At 35.6% G+C, this 22983-nt stretch overlaps 1 protein-coding gene across 2 annotated transcripts; it reads left to right on the top strand.

The window, feature by feature from the left end:
• The first annotated feature begins 332 nt into the window (after window positions 1-332).
• LOC108486090 (uncharacterized) lies at window positions 333-22643 on the top strand. 2 transcript variants are annotated; one of them, XM_017789910.2, is made up of 36 exons: window positions 333-894; window positions 971-1064; window positions 1748-3927; window positions 4810-4924; window positions 5259-6116; window positions 6324-6585; window positions 6659-7092; window positions 7245-7371; window positions 7455-7579; window positions 8077-8711; window positions 8830-8929; window positions 9022-9138; window positions 9484-9578; window positions 9861-10012; window positions 10943-10998; window positions 11110-11323; window positions 13534-13953; window positions 14024-14301; window positions 14785-14870; window positions 14955-15029; window positions 15157-15415; window positions 15510-15917; window positions 16027-16123; window positions 17787-18103; window positions 18595-18711; window positions 18820-18987; window positions 19182-19310; window positions 19389-19478; window positions 19622-19728; window positions 19803-19951; window positions 20368-20450; window positions 20539-20634; window positions 20744-20866; window positions 21185-21268; window positions 21543-21686; window positions 22098-22643. In XM_017789910.2, exons 1-36 carry the CDS (start codon window positions 605-607, stop codon window positions 22422-22424), a joined length of 9411 nt encoding a protein of 3136 aa, XP_017645399.1. In that variant the 5' UTR covers window positions 333-604; the 3' UTR covers window positions 22425-22643. The 2 variants fall into 2 exon arrangements, with proteins under 2 accessions (XP_017645399.1, XP_052877062.1); XM_053021102.1 differs by lacking the exons at window positions 333-894; window positions 1748-3927.
• The last annotated feature ends 340 nt before the right edge of the window (window positions 22644-22983 follow it).

Here is a 22983-nt window from a genome sequence, read left to right as displayed (position 1 = left end):
TTAAACTCTATAAATAAAAACATAAGGTTAATAAGTGTGTTATAAAGTTATAGTAAAATATTAAAAAATTTAAAGAAAAGATATATATATATATATATATATATATATATATATAATTTATTAAAGTTATTTTAGAATAAAAATACACTATCAACATAACAAATAGTAATTCTAATAAAAACAAACATATTTCTTACTAAATTAAATTCAACTAAAAAGACTTTCAGATACTCTTAAATTTTTAATGAATCTTAGTTATCAATTATTATTTTAATTTCAAAATTATATTAAATCTTTTAAAATATAACTTTATTGAATATATATTTGATATTAAATACCATAAATCCGTGGGATTTGCTCACCTTCTCGTTGGAAAACGTCAAAACACAAGAAAAGGATAACGCCTAAAATTTAATTTGCAGATGGAGACAAATGCTGAGTGCGCATGTTTGTTCAATCTGGTGATATAATCGAACTTTCTTGCTCTCTCCTCTCATCATAAAATGAATTTTCCGTTCGTTTCTCGCGAAAATCCTCTTATTTGTCCAATAGAAGAAACATTGATCAACTTAACCCGCTTCAAGTAACCGAAATCCTCAAGGAAATGTTCTTCAATAACTTCATTAAACGGATACTATCATCTTTGCTTCGTCCATGGCTGGAACAAGATCTCGAGCTAGACCTCCAGTTAGGGTTCATAAATTCCACCGCCGTCGCCAAAAACATACGCCTTGATACGTCTACTCTCAACCGCCTGATTATAGACGGTTCATCATCTTCGCGGTTCTTTTTCAAAGAATTCGTTATCGAGGAGTTCGTTGTTCGATTCTCAAATTGGTCAGATTCTGCCTTCGTTTTCGAAGCTCGTGGAGTCAAGGTTACTATGTCGCTTGAGTAAGCAACGTCACAACTTTGCACCTTTTGTTCGTTAATATGAAAAAAAAAATAATTGTGTCGTGTTTTTTTAAAGGGAAATGGAAGAGGAAGGTACTGCAAAAGTGCGAAATTCGAGTAATGCAGCGTTAGAGAGTTTGAAGAAGGATTTATCCCTGATAGATCCCGAGGTTCCCCTCCCCCCATTTTTGGCATTATTTTGTTTAAATTTTTATTGTCTAGTACGAAACCATCTTTCTATGTTGCACCTTAGTGACAATAAGAAGCAGTAAAGCTCTGCTGTTTTTGCTATGAATGACTAAACTCATCAACGGAATTGGTAATGCCTAACTGTATGTTCCATCCGGGGTTGTTAACTGTTATAGTTGGGACAAGAGTGGCGGAGTAAGTAGCATTATTCATTCTTTTTTTAGTACTGAGTTTATGTTAAAATTAACTCCTTGAATCGTGATAGAGATGCCTTTACTTCCAGGATTTTGCTGACTGATGTTCTGAGGTTACTCTTCAAGGTTACTATATATCATAACATTTTCAGCCATGCATTAACAAGAATAAAGATGTCAACTACTGCATTTAATATAATATAATTACTATAGATAGTATATTAACTAACCTTAATGAGTGCCCTAAGGGCACTTGTTAGCAAAAACCCTTATTTCAATTTTACACTGTTAAACTTGTTGCTCATTGCATAATTACTTTTAAACTAATAGTTTAACATCTTTTTGCTTCATAGTGTTTGAGTTGGATGGTAAATTATTAAATCAGTTATCTCGTTGTAGTTAAGGATTCTTTTCTTACTACTTGATGTGTTAATCTTGGCCAAAGTAACTTAGGCTTTCTTCCTTACCAGGGTAGTGCTCTGCATGATATTTTGGAAGCAATCTTGGCTACTACTTGTGGGAGAAATCGGTTTCAGTCTTCTTTTTTGAATCTCATTCTCCAACATTGCCGTCTACAGATACTTGTTATTAATTTGCAAGTACAATTTCCCACTTTAGACGATTCCTTTGTATACCTGTTGGATTTAGAGAAGCTTAATGCAGAATCTCTACATTTTGTTCATGGATGCCTTTGCAAGGGTCTTGTTAATGTTCTCTTTCTACCTCTGAAGGAGGGATCTTTGGTTGTAAGTGGTAGTTCCTTTAAGATAGGATATAAGAAAAGCAATCAAATTAACCATGTTTGTTCCTCCACTGCACTGGTTACTTGCATCAAGTTAAATGATCTTGAACTTGTTGAGTTCAATCTTCGTGCTTCAGAATTAAGTTTCTCATTTTCTCCGGTTGATTTTCCTGTTTTCATGGAAGTTAGTAAAGTGCCTTCAAAAGAATTCAAGCGAGTAAGGAATGGCCGGTATCTATGGAGAATAGCAGCAATTAAAATAGGCCATGTAATTTCATCTCCCAAATTATCATGGTACAAGCTAGTTAGCCTTACTAGTTTGTGGATGCATTATGTGAATCACTATGAGTATTTATTGTCGCTGATTCAATATTCCCCTAATCACTTATTGGAAAGACCTGATATTAAGATGCTAAGAGACAAGGTAATTTTGAAATCTGCTAAGCACTATTGGGAGGTGATTTTTGACATTGAGAAAGAGCTACCTGCAGAAGCTATTGCACAGGCTCGGAAAATAGCTCGATATAAGGCTTTGTCAAGTGGTGAACAGCCTGAAAATTACTCAGAACCCTCTGTTAGTGCTCATTTCAAAACCTTTGTTCAGAAAGTTATGCAAAAAATACAGCCATTAGAGCACCTTCTCTTTTGGAGGAGATATGCAAAGCAAGATGAAATGTTTGCCAGACACTTGGGAAATGTTTCTGAGAATTCTTATTCACGCTTCCGCTTCATTTTAAGTCTTGGGAAAATTTACATTACCCTTTCTTCAATGAGTGCAGTCGAGCCTGTTAATGAAAAAGTGAAATCACGTATTGGGATCTCATATTCAGATGGTTTTTTATTCCGTCTCTCTATTAAAGTGTTTTTACTCATGTACACAAAAGACATCTTTAAACAGACATTATCTTTTTCCTGTGGAAAAGTAAAAGTGAAGTATTTCATCAGTTCTGTTGGAGAAGAAAATGAGAGAGTTAAGAATTTGAAAGTTATTCTGCATGGTGAGCCCGCAAAAATCTTTCTCTTCTCAGAAAGCAATAAATCCAATACCATCAATCATGCTGAAGGTGGGTGTGACCCATGTCTAGAAAATTTTATAGGAAAAATGTGCTTGGATTGGATAAGAGATTGCGAGCAGTTTGAAGAAAGTGAAATCAAGTGTCCTCGAAGTCCACAGCTTCTTTTTGAGATGAAAAGCTTTTTGAGACATCCAGATTTGAAAAAGCTAGGTTCTGGGCTTTGGAAATGCAATCTGACAGTGGGAAAGATCAACATAGCATTGCAATATTTATCAGTGATATCAGTTGTCATGCTTCTTAGGCAGATACAACATGCTCTACACTGGACTCGAGGAAATGAGAATGCCAGGGATCTTCCATATCCTCCTCAAAATACTACTGTGCACCAGCCAGAGGATAGTTGGGAAAATAAATATGAGTGCTATTCTAGTAAAATAAAGAAGTTCTTTATGAGAATGCTTCCTGGGAAATGCATTCAAATAGGAGTGCTTATAGCTGGTCCTTGCATCCAACTCTCATCGAGGAAGACCGGACCAAGGAATGCAAATGAAGGTGTGAACAACCATGTAGTTAATGAGGATGATTTTCACCTTGGATTTGATATCCATGATATTGAAGTTGTTGTTTGGCCAAGTTCAAAGTCTGATTTGGCACCTATACATGCCTTCACAGAGCAGGATGATGAATATCCTGAGTGCCTCAGGCTGCAGGAGCCTAAGATACTTGATATGCCGAAACTGGAAAATAATAAGTATACATCTAAGGATGCAAATTCACTTCATTTCTGTCTGAAACTCAATGGTTTGCTGGCTTACTTGGAGGACACTGTAGACAGACACAAAAACCAAATATTTGTATTGGATCCCATAACATTTCGATTTTCATCCTTCAGGTAGGGATTTTAGCCTTGCATTATCTTATATAAGTATTGAAAATTTATGGCTGCTTCCTTAAATTCACCAATGTCTTTTCATATCGAATTCAACTTGAAGGCCTGTTTGTTTGGCTGCTGGTTACTCAACCTAAGCAAACTTCAATATTTGGTTGGTGGAAAATACTTGATTTCGTTTGTTGACTATAATTATGATTTGGTTTTAATTGATCATGCAATTACATTTGTTAATTGTTTGATGTTAATAAAATATTATGTACATTTTGAAGTTACTTTCACCTAAAGTATTATGCACGGAGTGAATTTTCAGCTGACTCCGCGGCCTTTATAATTATTCATATTTTGCTGGTCTCATGAACTTTTTTTTATGAATATCATAGGGTACTGTTGGCCTATTCAACTTTTAAAGCAAATGATTCAATGATGTTTATTCTATTGATTTTATTTCCCATAAAAAATTTAATTACTGGAATAACGTTGTATATGCTGAGGTGCATCTAGGTATGAACACTATTGATTTTTTTTGTTCGTTTCCCTTAATTGTGAATTTTGTGCTAAATTTTTTATTTGTGAGAAGTTAGCATAATATGCTTCCTTTAAAAGTATATGGATTGTGTCGAGCAATACACATCTCTTGAAAGCCTTATGATTCTTAACTGACATGGCATCTCCTTGGCCAATAATTTGTTTCTGCCCATCTTTCTGTCACACCCTCACTCTCCCTAAAATATTTGTGAATCATTTATCTTGATTCCCTTCTCTTATCCCTCTCTTACACCATCAATTCAGTTATTTTTATGCTATGCAATTTTCAATTGTATTATCAATCACGGTCCTTAGTATAAAACTTTTTGATGACTAAGTATCATGTATCTGTCTCAGGCAGTGTGCTCATTCGTTTAGCACAAGCTCTATTGCTTTTTCAACTGCTTTTTATGGGCTGGCCATGGGATTTGCGCTGTTATTATTTATGGATGAGTTGTGTGCTTGCTTTCAGGTGATTCTTTTCAACCTTTGTTGTCTGATTGGCTTTTACCCTCCTATTATTTTTAGACATGAATTAATTTCTTTTGTGATTGTGATAGTTTTGCTGTTTTTAATGGAAAATACAAGATAATTATTACTACTGCAATTATAATTTTTGGAGCATTACTTATCTTAAGTCTTAACAACTCGTTAGATGCACTTGAAGTAGTTTTTAGTTGCATCTGTCTATTATCCTTGTTTCTTTTCCTTAATATTCAAGTTGAATACTTTATTATTCCTTTGTTTCGTTTACATGCTTTCTTAACTTATACAAATTAATGACAGTTAAATGTTCCCTTTTCCAGGCTCTAACTGGTTTGTTGTCTGATTTATCACATATTTGTAACAACTTTGGTTCACCTGCTAACGAATCCTTCCAAATGTTGAGACACTATAGAGTTTCTGGGGCTACCGAGGATGAAGAGCTTTCAATAGCGACACCTTTGATGTGTAATAACACGTTTTTAATTAATGGCATCATTAAACTCAAGTCGATGGATATCTTTCTCTGTGGTTCTAGGATCAGGAATAAAGCAAGGGGTTCTAAGATGGTTTTTGGTGCCGCTAGTAGCACAAATTCAGCTGCGGATAACTTATCTGATTGTGGTATTTGGATTTCACTCCCTCAAATGTGTTTTGACATATTATATGAAGAAATGAAATTGGAATTACTCATTGATTTATCAGGAATTCAATCTGTGATCGTCAGATACCAGGAGTACATAAAAAAAAGGTTTAATCGCTCTGCATTTAGAGCGTTCCTTCTTTGTTCACACAATTGCTTATATGAGATATTTCTATCTCATTGCATATTTACTTTATTATTGAGTATGCCTCAGAATTCCACTTCAGCTAGTGTGAATGAGATGCTAGATGTTTCTACTTCTGAGGCTAGTACATCGAATATGGCGGAAGATACATCTTTTAGCAGTGAGCTGCAGCCAAGTGTACAGTCTCCTGATTTTCTTAAAAAGTTGGGATTTACTTCAAATGTCTCAGTGCCTGCCTCAAGCCATTGGATATTCATGAAAATGGAAGTGGCTGAAGTTTTTGTGACAAGGTGTTCAGTGAAAAATATTCTGATTGGTGCACAAAAAGTAAATAAGCTTCGGTCATCTCTTCATGTTGGGGCAAAATCCCAGGCAATTGCATGGGGGATCCAGGTGCAAATTTTATAGAAAATTAATGTTTCTTTTATGTTTTCACTTGCTCATGCAATATATTTGGAACCATCTTTTGCTCTATGATTTTGGAATAGTTAAATATAGGGGATAGTGCATGATTTGGACACCCTACGTTTGACATAATTTATGCCTTTGAAAATTTTATTTGGTTCAATCATGTTATGACGAATAACACATGATGGGCAGGATGGTTTTCTTTGCCTTGAAACAGAAGCTTTGGCAATGTTTATCCAGTGCTCTGCTTCCTACCTACATCACATTAAAAATGCATTGTCTATTGTGAAATCGACTGCGAGGAGCATGCCACGACCTGCACATGATCATTTTGTTGGTGGACATGCCCAAGAGATGCTACTTACATCTCAGCAAGTCAAATGGGAACTGCCTGAAGCTTTTAATTTTGATGTCTCTCAGTTTTCTCTTGCTCTTGTTGTTGAAAGTGAATCATGTAAGTAAATCCCTTCTTTAGTTGGATGTTTTGACCATCAATATTTCTTTCAATAGTTAGTCTGCTTACGCAGGTCATATTCGGGAATTTGTATTGGAGCTTGATCTTATTCTGAACCTTGATTTGGATAATATGCAACAGAAGTTTATGCTTAAGCTTTCCCGGTTATCAGTCTTTTCTCAAGACATTCGACAAAGTGGAGAAGATGAAATCCAAGTTCTTAATTTCTCTTCTGCCCAGTCAAATTTACCTTCTCAGCGTTTATCTGGAGAATCTGCTGTAGCATTTCAGCGTGATGGCAGTTTTCGGATTGATGACAGTTACCCTAGAGCTTCTGTTTCTGAGGGGGCATTTTGCTTGCGTCATCAAGTATATATCTTGAAACATTTAACTGCTTCTTTATCAGTTGAGAAGGGCAAAGTTATACCTTTGGACCCAATACAGGTTTGGGTTGGCAGTGGTTCTGTTTCAGGTTTTGATATGAAATTTTCGTTGTCTGAACTAGAGGTAAGAAATTCTTAGCTTTTCCTCTTTCTACCATAAACTTTCATGCACCTGATGTCTTTGTCAGATGGCATCAGTATAGCCTACTCCTACCTTGTTTCTGACTGAAACTGCTAAGATTCATGTTGCTGGATCTAACCTTCTTTGCAAATCAGATGATTCTATCCATGGTCTCATCCTTCTCTGGGTTATCTCTCAAAGGCTCAACTGGTCAATCTGTGCAAAGGAACTGGTCTTATAACACACCAGATGACAATGATTTTGAGGCGAGGATCCCTAATGGTATTTTATTTTCTGACTGTCTTATGTCTGTTGCTTGCAAATTTTGTTTATCTTGTACTAATTATTACTCATTATATGCCCAGGGGCCATTGTTGCTATTCAAGATGTACATCAGCATCTTTACTTCACAGTTGAAGGTGGAGAAAATAAGTATGCTATAGGAGGTTCTGTTCACTATTCTTTTGTTGGAGAAAGGGCTCTTTTCAGGGTATAATACTACATTTTCCATAAACTGGCTGTGTTCATGCCAGCTTCTTAAAATAACATTTTGTTTGCTTGTATTTTATATGAAAAGACATATCTTTATGCATGCTGATGCACAATTAAGGGTTCTGTGCAACTAAATGTTTAGCTTTAAAAGGTTAAGATCTCAATTTTTCTTATTTTCTTAATAATGCTTTTATGCCAGATGTTCTGCCATTTCAATTTGTTAATTACTAAATATTTGTGTCTTCTCCCCTTATTTGTTATCCCTGTTATTGTCAGATATTTTGTTGAAATATGTAAATAGTTATTATCAGCTATTTCTTATTTGGTTACTGTTATTAGCACATGTTGAGAAGGATTATCCCTTATGATTAATTAAGGCAATAGCATAACTTTCATGGACCATTCCCCCCTTGGGTAGATTTATTAATTGTTAATGTCAAGTCTTTCTAAAGCATTTATGATTGATTATATATGCAACTGCGACAATATGTACAGGTCAAGTACCACAAACAAAGGAAATGGAAGTCGTCAGTTTTGTGGTTCTCCTTAATATCACTGCATGCTAAGGACAACTCAGGACAGCCATTGCGATTAAATTCTAAACCAGGGTCAGGTTTTGTTGAGCTCTCCAGCACCTCTGATAATGCTTGGTCACTTTGGAGAGTTCTTTTTTATCAACCAACTTATGATGGTGACATTGACTGGGAGCCTTACAATTGTGTGCTTAGAAACACTTTTTACCTGGTGAACAAGAAGAATGACTGTGCTGTTGCTTTCAATGATAGGGTTCCAGTGTTTGTCAAAAAGCCTGGAAATCCACTCAAGTTCAAAGTGTTAAGTGATATGTCTGTTGCACAAGATGTTGCTGAAACTGAGATAAATCTTGGAGCACATGAAGATGGAAAGAGAAGCTACGGGCAGAGAGGAAATCTGCCTTGCATTGGTATTAGTATTGACAAAGTTTCTTTAACCATCTTCCATGAACTTTCAGATGCAAATGACAGGTTTCCTCTCCTTCATGCTTGCATCTTTGATACTCAAATAACTTTACAAATTCTTTCCACTAAAATCAGAGTTATAAGCACCTCAAAGGCTTTGCTTCAACATTTTGATGCTCAGGCAAACTTCTGGTGAGTGTTTTTCTCATAACTTAAAGGGAATAGTTAATTTTTATAGCATTTTTCTTTCCCTGAAATTAATCTTCCATTTAAATGTGTTCAGTCATTTCCTACCTTCTGTTTGTTGCAGGAGAGATTTTCTTCACCCTGTTGAAATATGTACTTTCTATCGTTCTAGTCCCCAAAATCAACATGGTGTGCCTGTCCATGTCTATTGTAGAACGAAAGAGGTCTGGAGTTTTATATTCTATTTAATATTTCTTTGATTATTCCTCTTACTTTTAATGACATGCTCAACAACAATGCTCTGGCTTTTTGGCAGTTGGAGATATCTCTAACTGAGCTTTCCTTGGACATTCTTCTTTTTGTGGTCGGAAAATTAAATTTGGCTGGTCCTTTTTCCCTGAGAAGCTCGATGATTCTGGCCAACTGCTGCAAGGTCAGGTTGCCATTCTTGTTTAGTTCTCTCTCTTCTTTAAGCAGCTTAACTGGTAGAAAAATCATTTGGGGATTGATACGTCTTCTCTCAATTCAATCTTGTATCTGATGGAAGAGTATATCAAGCTATATCAAAAATTGATACTGGATGGAATTTCTGCGATCACCATTTCTTGCATTACTAGATTCATAATATCAAATAGTTTTCATTAATTAAATTCAAGCAAAGACTGGTTGGGGTAAATGGTTACATCAACCCACCAATTCATTCTCCCTCCTGCCATCCATCCAAGATTGTTCTACCACTGAATCTTTTTCTTAATTATAATCATTTCTATTATGGCAGGTAGAAAACCAGACAGGTTTGAACCTTCTTTGTCGCTTCTCTGGTAACCAAAGTGTGACGGTGGGCAGGAAACAGTCTCCTTCCATTTTTCTAAGGTATCCTTGTACTGCACTAGCCATACTTCTTCTTGCTTACAGGTCTTTTTGCTGAAAATTAGATTCCTGCTTTGTTTTAAATTGGTAGTTCTTTTCTTGTATGACTTAATTTTTTGTTGGTACTATTAACCTTTGTTATGAGTTTTTCCATACAGAACTTATATATTTATTTGTAATGCACGTGTGCCTTTTCATTTAATTTATGCATATTTTATTCTTTTGGGTGTTTGAGGTTAGCGTTCTTTATTCATTAGTTGATCTTGCTCTATGCATGTTTGTCAGGCTCTCAGCTTTTGAAAGTCAACCTCCAGAAACAGAACCGGTTGTTTCAATCCAGCTTTCTGTTCCTGGTTTATTTACAACTTCACCAGTTCATCTTTCTCTTCTAGGAGCTCAAGTACTTTCTTGGAGAACACGCATATTATCACTTCAAGGTATGTGAATCTGCTACCTTCACCATGCAACTTCTTTGAAGAGTTTTACAGAGGTGGTTTCTTTTTCTCTGTGATGAGTCAGAAGACTCTAGAAGTAGCATCTTAGTACCCACTAAATAGAATGGAACATGCTATCTTTAACCTAAATTTGCTCTGGATATGGATCCATCTAACTGTTGACCCAATCGTAACCTTGTTTGAGGTGATCAGTTAAATCTCAGTTTTTCTAGGAGAAGAAATAGGAAAAAGAAGAAAGGAATTCATAATCTCTGATTCTCTGGTTATATCTTACATTTCTGAATAAAACTGTCTGGGGTATTACAGCTAAATTCATGTGTGCTACTATGCATGAAATTTTACAGATTTATGCAATGGATACTTATGCAGTGTGTGTTACCAATATAGTTTTCTATTCAACTATGCATATCAATGTAATATTCATCTAACTTTGAATTAATGACAGCATATAATATGGTATATATGAGAGAAAAAAGTTCTCTGTCGTTTTATTTTGGAAAAAGAAAGTTTGTGAGGCAGATTTTGTTTTCCTTCTTGGTTTCTTTTTTTTTTTTTGTTTGGGGGGGGGGGGGGGTTTAAAAACGTGAAATTAAATGGAGCTTCTTGGTTTCTATGAGGTTGTAACTTGCAATTAGTAAAAAATTGAAGCAAAATTCAATTAAGCAGATGCATCTCTAAGATGGAGACTGAGTCAAGTTTTACAAGGCTGGTATGTGGAAATAGTTTGTGGTAGGTGGAAGTGTTTATTTTGAGGTTTGAATTAGTGGTCTTTCATTTCTAAATTTTAGCTGGTTCTTTGAGAATGTCCTGCTTGCTAGCAAAGATGATTCAAGAATTAAATTCATTTGCCTTCTATATAGATCTTAACTGGACTTTTATCTTTGTTTCTTGTCTACTACCATCTTTGGACAGATTCAAAATCTTACCCTGGTCCGTTCATTGTGGTTGACATTTCAAGGAAACAAGAGGTATTGCTAAGATTAGTGTTCTCCTTGTTACATATACGCAAACATGTATATATGTGCTTGCATTATATTGTTCTTTGCTTGATCTTTCTTGACATTGATTATTGTTTGTAGGATGGTTTGTCGATAGTAGTTTCTCCATTAATCAGAATACAGAATGAAACTAAATTGTCTATTGAGCTACGGATTAGACGACCTGAAAGAATGGAGGATGAGTTTGCGTCTATGTCCTTAAAGGCTGGTGATACATTTGATGATTCCATGGCTTCATTTGATGCTATACATTTGTCTGGAGGATTTAGGAAAGCATTGATGTCGTTAAATGTTGGTATGTGTTGCGAATGTTGCTGTTTAAAATCTACCTTTTTACTATCCTTTATTTTTCCTTTGCTTGGTGTGATTGAACATCCTCATCTTTTCTATCAGTATCCTTGTTAGGCTCTTACAATATGTATTATGACCTTGGAGGGGTTGGGCTTTGGTTGGTCATGTGTCTACCAAAGTTGTTCAAGAACAGATGTCCTTTTTCTTGCACATGCATTTGGGGTTATGTGTCATCAGTTTGGTTGAAGCTTTGAATGAATTAAACATAATTATTTGGACATAGTTTTAAACTAGTAAATGTCTAATCTGTGTTGCATTCTAATGCCATGCTGCCCCTTCCCTGGCCTTAAGTTAATTTATTCTCTCCATTTGACTAGCCCTTCAGTTTTAACTATTCTGACACATAAGGGATTTCTTTTGGGATATCACCTTGTTGTCTAGGTGTTCTTAGGTGCACCTAGACCTTGCACCTTAGCTCAAGAGCAAAAGCGCAGCAAATCCTTTTGGGTTAGGCACATTTGATTTGGTGCACACTTGCTGGGCATAGGCATGCTTTTTTGTAAGGTGATAGGCACTAAAAGAACCTGCTTGATTGATGTTCTCTTTGTTTCTGTTGAGAAAGAGAAACTTTCGGAGAAAAAATATTTATTCTTTTCCATGCCTTGAATTCCACACTCCCCTTAAGCTGGGCTGGAATATCTATCATGTCTAGGTTCGACTTCAAGTTCTTGAAATGTTTTGAGGTAATGCCTTTGTAAGAATGTGCAGTCTGCTGACATGTGTATGTGTAGACTAGCCTAAGAAGTCCTTCCTCTGTCTTCTCCTTGATGAAGTGGCAATCAATCTCCATGTATTTAGTTTGATCATGTTGAATGGGACTTTTCGCAATGCTTATAAACTGCTTTGTTATCACAAAAATGTTTCATGGAATTTCTTGGAGAGATCTTTAATTCTTTCAACATCCTTTCTAATTAGATTCCCTCACAAATGCAATGTGACATTGCTCTAATTTCATCTTCTGCACTACTTCTGGCTACAATACACTGCTTCTTTCTTTGCCATGTAGTCAGTTTCCCTCGTAAATTAGATAAATTAGACCACTTTTAATAGAGTATTTTCATAATTATATATCTTAAGCTTATTATAAATGCACAGGCACATGCACATACACATACACATACACATAGACACATAAAAAGATCTAGTTGTCTGTATTATAGATATTTTGAACTATATGTCAGGATAGCTAGCCTTCAGATCAAATTCAAAACTGTGACTTACTGAATTTGCCTTATCAATTGGGGAAAAAAAGAGGGGGGTGCTCAACCAGAATAAACTTATGACTGTAAAACACTAGTTGGAGTTGTCTGTGGCATTGCTCTAATTTCATCTTCTGCACTTCTTCTGGCTACAATAGACTGTTTTCTTTTCCATGTAGTTAGCTTCCCTCATAAATTAGATAAATTAGATCACTTTTTAGAGAGTATTTTCATAATTATATATCTTAAGCTTATTATAAACCCACATGCACATGCACATACACATACACATAGACACATTAAAAGATGTAGTTGTCTGTATTCTAGATGTTTTGAATTATATGTCAGTGTAGCTAGCCTTCAGATCAAACTCAAAACTGTGACTTACTGAATTTGCCTTATCAATTGGGGAAAAAAAGGGGGGGCGGTGCTCAGCCAGAATAAACTTATGACTGCAAAACACTAACTGGAGTTGTATGTATTCTAGATTTCATGTTTTCCTCTGATTAAGTTAATTTTTATGCAGATGACAGTGTCATTAGCGAAGATCTTTTGTTTTCCTCTGAAATTGCCTTATTAATTGGGGGAAGAAGGGGAAGGGAGGGAGGGAGGGTGCTCAACCAGAAAAAAACTTATGACTGTAGAACTCTAAATGGAGTTGTCTTTATTCTATATTTTCTGTTTCCTCCTGATTATGTTAACTTTTATGTAGATGACGTCATTAGCGGAGAATTTTTAATTTTTTCTCTACCTACTGCCATTGTTTATTTGCTAAGTATAGTGAAGACGATATTTTGAGTGCTTTGGGACAAAGGAGGGAAGAAAGAGAAAAGAGTTTTTTTTTTTTTTGGCTGGGGGGGGTGAGGAGTGAAGGAATACTCTGCTTTTTTCCATGTGATTCTCTGAAATCATTTCAAAATCTTATGAGCTTTATGTGGTTGGTGACAACATGCAGGTAACTTCTTATTTTCTTTTAGACCTGAAATGTCAAATGACTTGATACAATCTGATACTTCACTTTCAGTCGAGTGGTCAGATGAGATTAAAGGTGGAAAGGCAATTCGCCTTTCTGGAATTTTTGATAAATTAAGCTATGAAGTACGAAAGGCTTTATCTGTTGGATCAGTGAAATGTTCCTTTAGCACGGCCTACTGTACAGTCAAATCTGCAGCTGGACATGTTTCTAACATGCACTTTTTAATTCAAAGCATTGGAAGAGAAGTTCCTATCATGAAACCTGATAAGTCCAAGGATGGGCTTGAAAATAGAAATGCACCAATTTCACTACAAGAGCAGAAAGAAATTTGTATTCTCCCCACTGTGCGAGTTTCCAATCTTCTGCACTCAGAAATACACGTGCTTTTGACTGAGACAAGTATGACCTGCGAGTTTTTTGAACAATAATGTATGTTATTTTTACTCTTTTAACTTCCATCTTGTTGCAGATTCATGTACCCCTACTGGCCATGACAACATTGGGAAGGAGGCAACTCTACCTTGCAGATCAACTGTTGATTTTTATGCTAATCCTGCTATAATGTACTTTTTGGTTTCATTAACTGCTTTTAGTTCAACATCTAAACCAGTAAATAGTGGAGAATGGGTCAAGAAATTACTGAAGCATAAGACTGGTGTTCGTTGCTTGGACATTGACCTGGATTTCTGTGGTGGAAAATACTTTGCATCCTTAAGATTATCCCGTGGATACAAAGGCATATTAGAGGTTGTTTGCAAATGTGATATATTCTAAATTTTTCTTGATGATATATTTTCTGAGGTGCACACGTATAATGAGTTTTCATTTTTTCCTCTTTTTTTTTTTAATCATGTTTAGTTTTGTTTGCTGTAGAAGTTCTATTAAGTGTTATCCCACATCTGCTAGATATTAGGTTTCCTATGGTCTTATATTAAAGCTGGGTACCTCCACTTATTATCAATTGGTTTTAGGTTGGATGCTTAACATGTATGAGAACCAAGGTTTTGTTATGTTGTTTTTCCAACCTGACCCCTGGTAAGGCTGGCCACATGTAGGCCCTGTGAGCTACACGTGAGGGGAGTGTTAAGTGGTGTAATCTCACATCTGTTAGATATTAGGTTCCCTGTGGTTTTAATGTTGGGCCCCTCCTCTTATTACCGATTGATTTTTGGATGGATGCTTAACAAGTTCCAGAGCATGTGTATTAGCTGAACTATTTGTCTGTTACAGGCTACTGTTTATACACCATATATCCTGAAGAATGATACCGATTTCTCTATGTTCTTCTTTGCTTCTGGTCAGAAGCCTCCGTTTAGGTAGTTTCTATCTCTGTAAATTCTTAAAGTGCTGGGTTATGCTTTCTTATATACTTCATGGCCGTAATTCATGAACATCTGCAGAAATGAAATGGAGGGCATTCGTCCTGAATTAGGTTTATTTTTACCCCCAAAGTCAACAGGGTCATGGTTTTTGCGGTAAGCCAAATTTTTTGGAACTGTTATATTAGCATTTAAAGTTCGTTATCTACCTTTATGATCAGAGCGTATTTGATATTTTGGTTTATTCATTGATTATAACTTTTTTGTGCACTCCTGTCGCCAGATCCTGTAAGATGCATCTCAGGTTATTCGAAAATCCTGCATCTGAACCACAAATTGATTTGGATACTCTATCAGGCCCTACAGAAGTAAGTCTGGAGATAGCGGAAAGATCTGGAGTGAAATATATTGCAAAGTTTGGGGTATCTATTGCGCCTTCCTTGAATAGTGTTGTTCCTTCACAAACAATAACAATTGCTCCAAGGCACGTTGTGCTGAATGAGTCAGAGGAAAATATTATTGTTCGTCAGTGTAATTTGGAGGTCTGTACCCACCAATGTAGGATGCAGTTTTCTTTTATGCATTTCAAGTTCTTACTTTCTTTGTTCTTCCCCTTTTCGGTGTTTGGATGTGAAGGTTGACACAGCTGGCATGATTTCCATCAACAGTAGACAGAGTGCAGCACTATTGCTGCAGAAAGAAATTGGCAAGAGGACGGAATACAGTTTATTTGAGAATATCATCAAAAAGCATAGAAATGATTTTGATAGTTCTTTAATATATATTCAGTTTCGGTTGAATGAGTCTCAGTTGGACTGGTCAGGACCATTATGCATCACTTCATTAGGACGTTTTTTCCTAAAATTTAGAAAGCATTCTAGTCAGTTGACAGCAGAGGACAAAAAGATTGCAGAATTTGCAGAAGTTCATGTAGTCGAAGAAGGTTCTACAATTGTAGTGCGCTTCCAAAAACCACCAAGCAGCAAGCTACCATATCGGATTGAGAATTATCTGCATGGTGCATCCCTCACTTACTATCAGAAGGTTGTGCTTTGAGTCCATGTTACTTATTCTGTCTAATTAATTGATGCTCAATTAAGGCATTCCATATGTATTAATTTGTTACTGATAATTATTATTGGAAATTTCCCAGAATTCATCAGAGTCAGAGTTTCTTGGATCGGAATGCTTTGTTGATTATACCTGGGATGATGTTACACTTCCTCGTAAACTGATTGTTATACTAAATGGTAATTACTTTGCCCCTCATTATTCCAAACTTGCATGTATTTTTATAGTAATTATGATGTAATCAACATAACTAACATTTGAACTTTGGAGAATGGCACAGTCAAACTCCTTATGCAACATGTTTGGATCTATCATTTGTGCTGTTTCTTCTTACACGTTTGAGTTTTATAATTTCCTAGAACATGGAGTATTCACAATGGGTGCACACATATCCTTTTCTATTAACTTCTGCTCTCTCTTTATTTGAGTGAATATGCCAGGCAATATCTTTTATTTACTTTAAGTTTGGTCTTCGGGTTCTCATCAAGATGGTTGCAAAACTGTATGCCACTTGATCTAGCCAGCTTAAAGTTAGAAGGTAGAGCAACTCAAAATCAGTGGAAAACACCACTTGAACGATGCATTGAATGTGACGGTTGCTTTGTTAATCTGATTAGACATTTGAATTTCTGACATTGTATTATATGATTTATAAACCAAACACTTTGATAAAAGTTTCCTGGAATGCATAAGTATATTTCACTGAGATCAGCAGTTTCTTGAAAGTGAGAGAAACTTTATTTCAACAGATGTGTGAATTAATGTTAACTTCCATCTTAAGCTGTTTCATTGCACCGTTCCCACCTTTAACCAAATGAATCCTCTAACTGCACTAGGGCCCTATGGATTTTTTTATGAACTCTCCCCTAAAACTTTAAGTAGGAAGATGCAGGAAAATGACCTGTAACTGATTTCTACTGACATTTCACGACGATTGGCAATCCTCAATTAGTTTTTGGAGATTTCCATGGAGATAGGCCCGTAATGGTTTCCTGGTTTCTGTTAACCATCATCCAGTTTTAGCAGGACTGTTAGAGAAAAAGGAGTATGGGTATTATACTTTGCATTTGATATGAACTAATCTTGCTAGTTGCCTTTTCACCATTAGGGCTTTCTTGGCTGCTTTTCGGAAGAGAGATGTAGGTTCTTTTTTATATATATTAGCATAAAATGCCTTGGTAAATCAGTTTCTACTTTCGTGGAAAACAATTAAACCTGCTGAATGCAAATGCCTTGTTCATATCATTAACATACATTTTAAGGTCGCTGCTACAGCTAGTATTGATAAGTTTCTGTAGGTTTATTCTTTATTGTGTAATTGCTTTGCAATGTGTTTGCTGGAATTTGATTTTCATAATAGAACAAGTAAAAGGGATTCATGAAGAACTTGTACGTCCAAGTATATTGATTTTTTCTTGCATTTTATAATTGAGAATTCTATTTTGGATCTCACTCTGTTGTGAGCCTTAAGTTTGTTCTGATAATGAGTTCATTTGACTTCAGTGAGCATAATTTTTGATGTGTCAAACCTAAGATAGTGTTTGAATTATATATTTTCTCATCTGTCTTTAGTTGGAATAGAAGTGTTCATGTACCATAGAAAATTTAGGTGGAGGATTAGACAGGGATGCTGCTAGAAAATATATTCTTCTACGGTTTTCTGTAGAATTCTACTATGCTTTTACTGTTACACTAATATACAATTAGATCAATAAGCAGATACTTAGACAAAGCATATTTAGTCGTTAAGGGCTGTTACATGAATATACACATTAGTGGTCCATAGCTAAAATGTTGAGAAAAATGCTTATGAAATTATGGCTATGCTGATTTTCCTTGTAGATATGAATCTGCCGCGAGAAATCAACTTAGACAAAGTGCGGACATGGAAGCCCTTTTATAAACTTACACAAGAAAGGTTAGCATCTCATATACTTTTTGACAAAAAATCCAAGGGTAAGAGAAGTAGATTTGGTGAGCATCAGGGCATGAATGCGGTAAGGGTGGGATATGAAGTATATGCAGATGGTCCCATACGCGTTTTGCGGATTTGTGAGTTTTCAGATAGTCATAAGCAAGACAAAACTTTTCACTCATGTGCTAAGATTCGGATGAGAGTTTCCCAGTTCGCTATCCAATTGCTTGAGAAGGCAAAAGAGGTCTCTCCTCCCTCTCTCTTTGTGTGATAATTTCATTCCTTCATAGTCTGAACTCAGAAAACTAGCAAAGGGCAATATCACTCTGGTTTGCAGGTGCCATGTTTATCTGCTTAGATCTAATTGTGCCAAACTAGACAATTCTCTTCCGGGCCTTAATGACTGAATATTCTTCTACTTTGGTCTTAGGTGCTCAATCATGAAGCCTTGTTGACTTGTGAACTAACTACTTAAGGCATAAAAACTGTGTTACACTTAAAAGGGACTTTTGGAAACACATATAGAATAGACCTTGGATTGACTAAATTGCTAAAAGATTTCGATTTTGCTAAAGTGAAAATCCCAAAAAGTAAAATTGGACAGCATGAAAAGTAGAAATCAGACTTTGATTATTTGATTGCATTTTATATTTATCATAGGTTTGGTAAAGTGCATCGTGATGATATTGGTCTGTTCAACTAATTGTCTTTGTTTGATGTTATAATATTGTCAAGGATTTAAACCAGAGTGGAACACTTTGTTATACACCATTTGCTGTTGCAAGGCTTCATAACATTAGTCTGGATTCTTTGTTCACGGACCAACAGAAATATAACCAGATTGCTGTACAGGTAAAATATTTCCATGTGTTTGATACCTTAAAATGTGGTAAGAGTTTAAATTAATATACTTTTAGTGTTGTGAGTACTAATAGCTCCTTGATTTAACCATCATTCTAGTCATTGACGGTTGATGTCAAGTGGATGGGAGCTCCTGTTGCATCAATGCTACGTAGACATCGGTTAGATGACAGTGACGCAAATGATAGCATACTCAAAATCATATTTGTCCTACTTTCAGCAGGCTCTGATGTTAAACAAGTTAAATATTCATCTGTTATTCTGCAGGTATATTGAGGCAGTCTGTATCTATCTTTCTGGGATCTATCCTGAACCATTGTAGCATTTGTTCCTTTTGTTTCTGTTTTCTTTTAGAAACTATGGGTGTTGAGAACTGTGAAAAATAGCTTAAATTTGAAGGTACTATTTACTTTCCTGAACAGAGTACAGCAGCTCAAAGTTTGTTGCTTTTTCTTATGCAGCCAATTGATTTGAATATTGATGAGGATACTTTGATGAAAATCGTCTCATTTTGGAGAACATCTCTGAGTGACTCAAATTCTCCGAGTCAGCAGTTTTATTTTGACAATTTTGAGATCCACCCAATAAAGGTACTATTTTTTTGCTTTATTTCTTCTTGATGACTGTCTTAACCGCCACATTAGTTTTAATATATCTTCTACCTACAGATTATTGCAACTTTTGTTCCTGGGGAATCCTATTCTAGTTATAATTCAGCCCAGGAAGCTCTGAGAACATTGCTACATAGTGTGGTAAAGGTGAGAGTTGTGTTCTGTGCTCTCTCTTAATATATGCTTGCTTGATTTTAGTTGTTCTTATATAGTGAAACATGCGTTCTTTGGTGTCATCTTGAGTAGGGTCATTTTCCTTTTTCTTATAAACTTTTCTTTTGCTTCTATAGGTTCCTCCTATAAAAAAGGTGGCTGTGGAGCTAAATGGTGTCTCAGTTACTCATGCTCTAGTAACAATTCGTGAATTGTTAATAAGATGTGCACAACATTATTCATGGTAAGGTCTTCATTTATGTTTTGCTTGTTTTGCAACTATGGTATCCTCACTTTCAGAATGATATAATTAACCAGGTATGCCATGAGGTCCATTTCTATTGCTAAAGGTAGCCAACTACTGCCCCCAGCTTTTGCGTCGATATTTGATGACTTAGCTTCGTCTTCCCTCGATATCTTTTTTGATCCTTCTCAAGGCTTGATGAATCTTCCTGGTTTCAAATGGGGTATGGTTTCTATATGGTTTTTTCACTCAAGTCTTCCTTTCCTGTATGGGTTTACCTTGGAATTAATATTGGCATCTATGATATTTGTTTTACCTATTCTGCATGCATGATTTGTTTGGGCATATATGAGAGCGTCATCATCACTAGATTTTAGGTGCATATGCTACATTAATGAAACTGGAGTTGGGAGTTCCCTTTTTTTTATTTTTTTATTTTGCATTATAAGAGTTATGAGAAATATAAAAGATTCATTGTTTAGTTCTGGGACTTTACTTTTCAAGGCACTGATTATGTGTGGACTGCATATTCTGTGATTAAGTTCAGGTTCTAGTTTCAGATATATTTATTTTATCATAATTGATTATGGCTGTTTGTAAGTTGAGATATTTTATTTCTGCTTTGTTCATTTTGCACAGGTACCTTCAAATTCATCAGTAGATGTATTGATGGTAAAGGTTTCTCGGGAACAAAACGCTACTTTGGTGATCTGGGTAAAACAGTAAGTTCTATGAACCTTCAATAAGGAATGTGATTTTCTTTCTACTTTCTTTGCACTTACCTATGTTATTTCTGTGCCAACTCTGCAGCTAAAAACAGCAGGCTCTAATGTAATTTTTGCTGCTGTTACCGAAATATCTGACTCTGTTTTGAAGGGGGCAGAAGCAAGTGGTTTCAATGGGATGGTACCAGTCAATGTGTCATTTTGCATATATTTGCAAAGTTTTCTAGCTTATTTTCTAAGTATTACCATGGATAACTGTTGAAAGTGACAGTCGACTGTTTATTCTAAAGGTGAGTGGATTTCACCAAGGAATATTAAAATTGGCTATGGAGCCTTCGGTCCTGGGTACAGCCTTGATGGGGAGTGGGCCAGACAGAAAAATCAAGCTTGATAGGAGTCCTGGGGTTGATGAGGTAACAATCTCAGTTTTTTGTACTCTTATCATAGTGTTCTGTTCAAGTCTCCTTTTACAGTAATGAAAGCAGTATTGACCAATAATGCTGAGGATATAGATACCTAGTTGTGTCAGATACACCTGAAAAACACACTTGAAAACTAGTGTTTTATTACATGTGATATTTAGCAGCATCTTTATGTGATTACTTCTGTAGGAATTCAGATTGTTATTGCTTTGCCTCACTGCTCAATGGATGCTGATTTTTTCTGGAGTTATTAATGTATTTGTTTTACTTTTGCTTTAATGGTCACTGATGAGGTTTCAACTTCTGCAGTTGTACATTGAAGGATACCTACAAGCTATGTTAGACTCAATGTACAGGCAAGAATATCTTCGAGTGAGAGTAATTGATGACCAGGTAACTGATTAAAGTGAGAAAATAGAAATATCAGTACTGCAACAAAATTTATTTATTTATTTGAGATTTAGATAGCAGCGAAAGGGGACATCTAATTTATGTGGGTCTTTCATAATTATATTATCACTTCTAACAAAGTGTTCATCCAAGTACCTTGCTTTTGAGGACAAATTTTGGCTTCCCAATCCACCTTCATTTTCAGAATCTTGCTTTGCCTTACCGACTTGACGGATGAGTTTCAAACATGCTCTTATTTGATTTATTCTATATTTAGGTTTTCCTCAAAAATCTACCTCCTAACAGTTCCCTCATAAATGAGATCATGGATAGTGTGAAGGGGTTTCTTATAAGCAAAGCATTATTGAAAGGAGATCCTTCAACAGCTTCCCACCCTTTTCGCAATGTTCAAGGAGAAAGTGTAAGTTTATCCATCAATTTAATCTGCCACTTTATTAAATTTTTGTGCTTTGGAGGGTTCTTGAACAATCCAAGTTGCCATTTCTGATCCTTTCCACTGCGTTTTCTAGTATCCAGTAAGTGCAAGATTGATTTGTATAATGATAACATATGTGTTTGTGTTTTCCCATTTATATTGGTCTCTGTCTCTCTCTGCTTTGTTTTTTTAAGTGGGCCTTTTTGATTTCTGCATCTCTTTGGAAACTGGAAATACAGTATAGAGATCTCTGAGAGGGAAAAAAGGATACCGAGAAAGGGGAACATGCATGTGTGCATTCTGTAATTGTAAATGGACTGTGCTGAACACTGATGTTTATTGCCACACTAGTTAGAGTCTCACATTCTATTAATGGAGGATAATTTGTTACTCCAGGAATGGAGAATAGGACCAACCATCATAACATTGTGTGAGCACCTGTTTGTAAGTTTTGCAATCCGTAAATTAAGAAGTCAAGCAGATAAATATATCGCAATCATCAAATCGAAGAAAGAAGCAGAGAAAGATGAAGCGAAAGAGATTGTCCCTGCAGACACGGGAGAAGTGCAGAAGGTAAGGTTCATATGGAAATGGGGAATAGCCAAATTTGTGCTTTCAGGAATACTGGCATATATTGATGGAAGATTGTGTCGAAGTATCCCTAACCCTGTAGCTCGCCGAATTGTGAGTGGCTTTCTGTTGAGTTTTCTTGACCAAAGTTAATGATAGATGAACCAACCCCTTAGCTAGGCTGATTGTAAATAGCTGTAGTATTTTTAAAACCATTTATTATATTCCTATATTGTAATGTTGCCCTAGGAAGATCATGACATCAGTCAACCTATGAAAATATAACTCCACTAATGTTCCACAGCGCAACACACTATGTTCTAGTGCAAATGTATATTAATTAATTTATTTATTCATTACTTACCTTAGGAAGTTTTTGTCTGTGTTATTGATTAATTCAATAATGTTATCATTTCTCTAGTTGTTAAAAGATCCGTTTTACCCAGCTTCGAATTGCTCCTGCTCTCAATTTTTTGTTATCTGACGTAACTTTTTTTATTAATAATTTCATTTAATAGAAAACTAATTATAAATTAGTATATCTATACTATTTTTTAAGTTGTATCATTAACTTGGTGTCATAAGTCAATTCGATATCAACTTAGTCAATGAAATTATTAAAATGTTTTAAATAAATTATATTACTATGTAGAGGTGTTTATGGGTTGGCCCAACCAAGATATTAGGCCTAGTCCAAAAAAATAGGCTTAAA

Source organism: Gossypium arboreum, chromosome 11 (genome assembly GCF_025698485.1).
Source record: "Gossypium arboreum isolate Shixiya-1 chromosome 11, ASM2569848v2, whole genome shotgun sequence".
NCBI lineage: Eukaryota > Viridiplantae > Streptophyta > Magnoliopsida > Malvales > Malvaceae > Gossypium > Gossypium arboreum.
This window is presented reverse-complemented; position numbering and strand designations above follow the sequence as displayed.

What these genes read in the sequence shown, in the direction of transcription:
- LOC108486090 (XM_017789910.2), top strand. Translation starts at nt 605, where the DNA reads ATGTTCTTCAATAACTTCATTAAACGGATACTATCATCTTTGCTTCGT. An exon ending in ACATTTCAAGGAAACAAGAG is followed by an intron (nt 10,999 to 11,109) that starts GTATTGCTAAGA and finishes TATTGTTTGTAG; the next exon opens with GATGGTTTGTCGATAGTAGT. An exon ending in GGTCAGAAGCCTCCGTTTAG is followed by an intron (nt 14,871 to 14,954) that starts GTAGTTTCTATC and finishes GAACATCTGCAG; the next exon opens with AAATGAAATGGAGGGCATTC.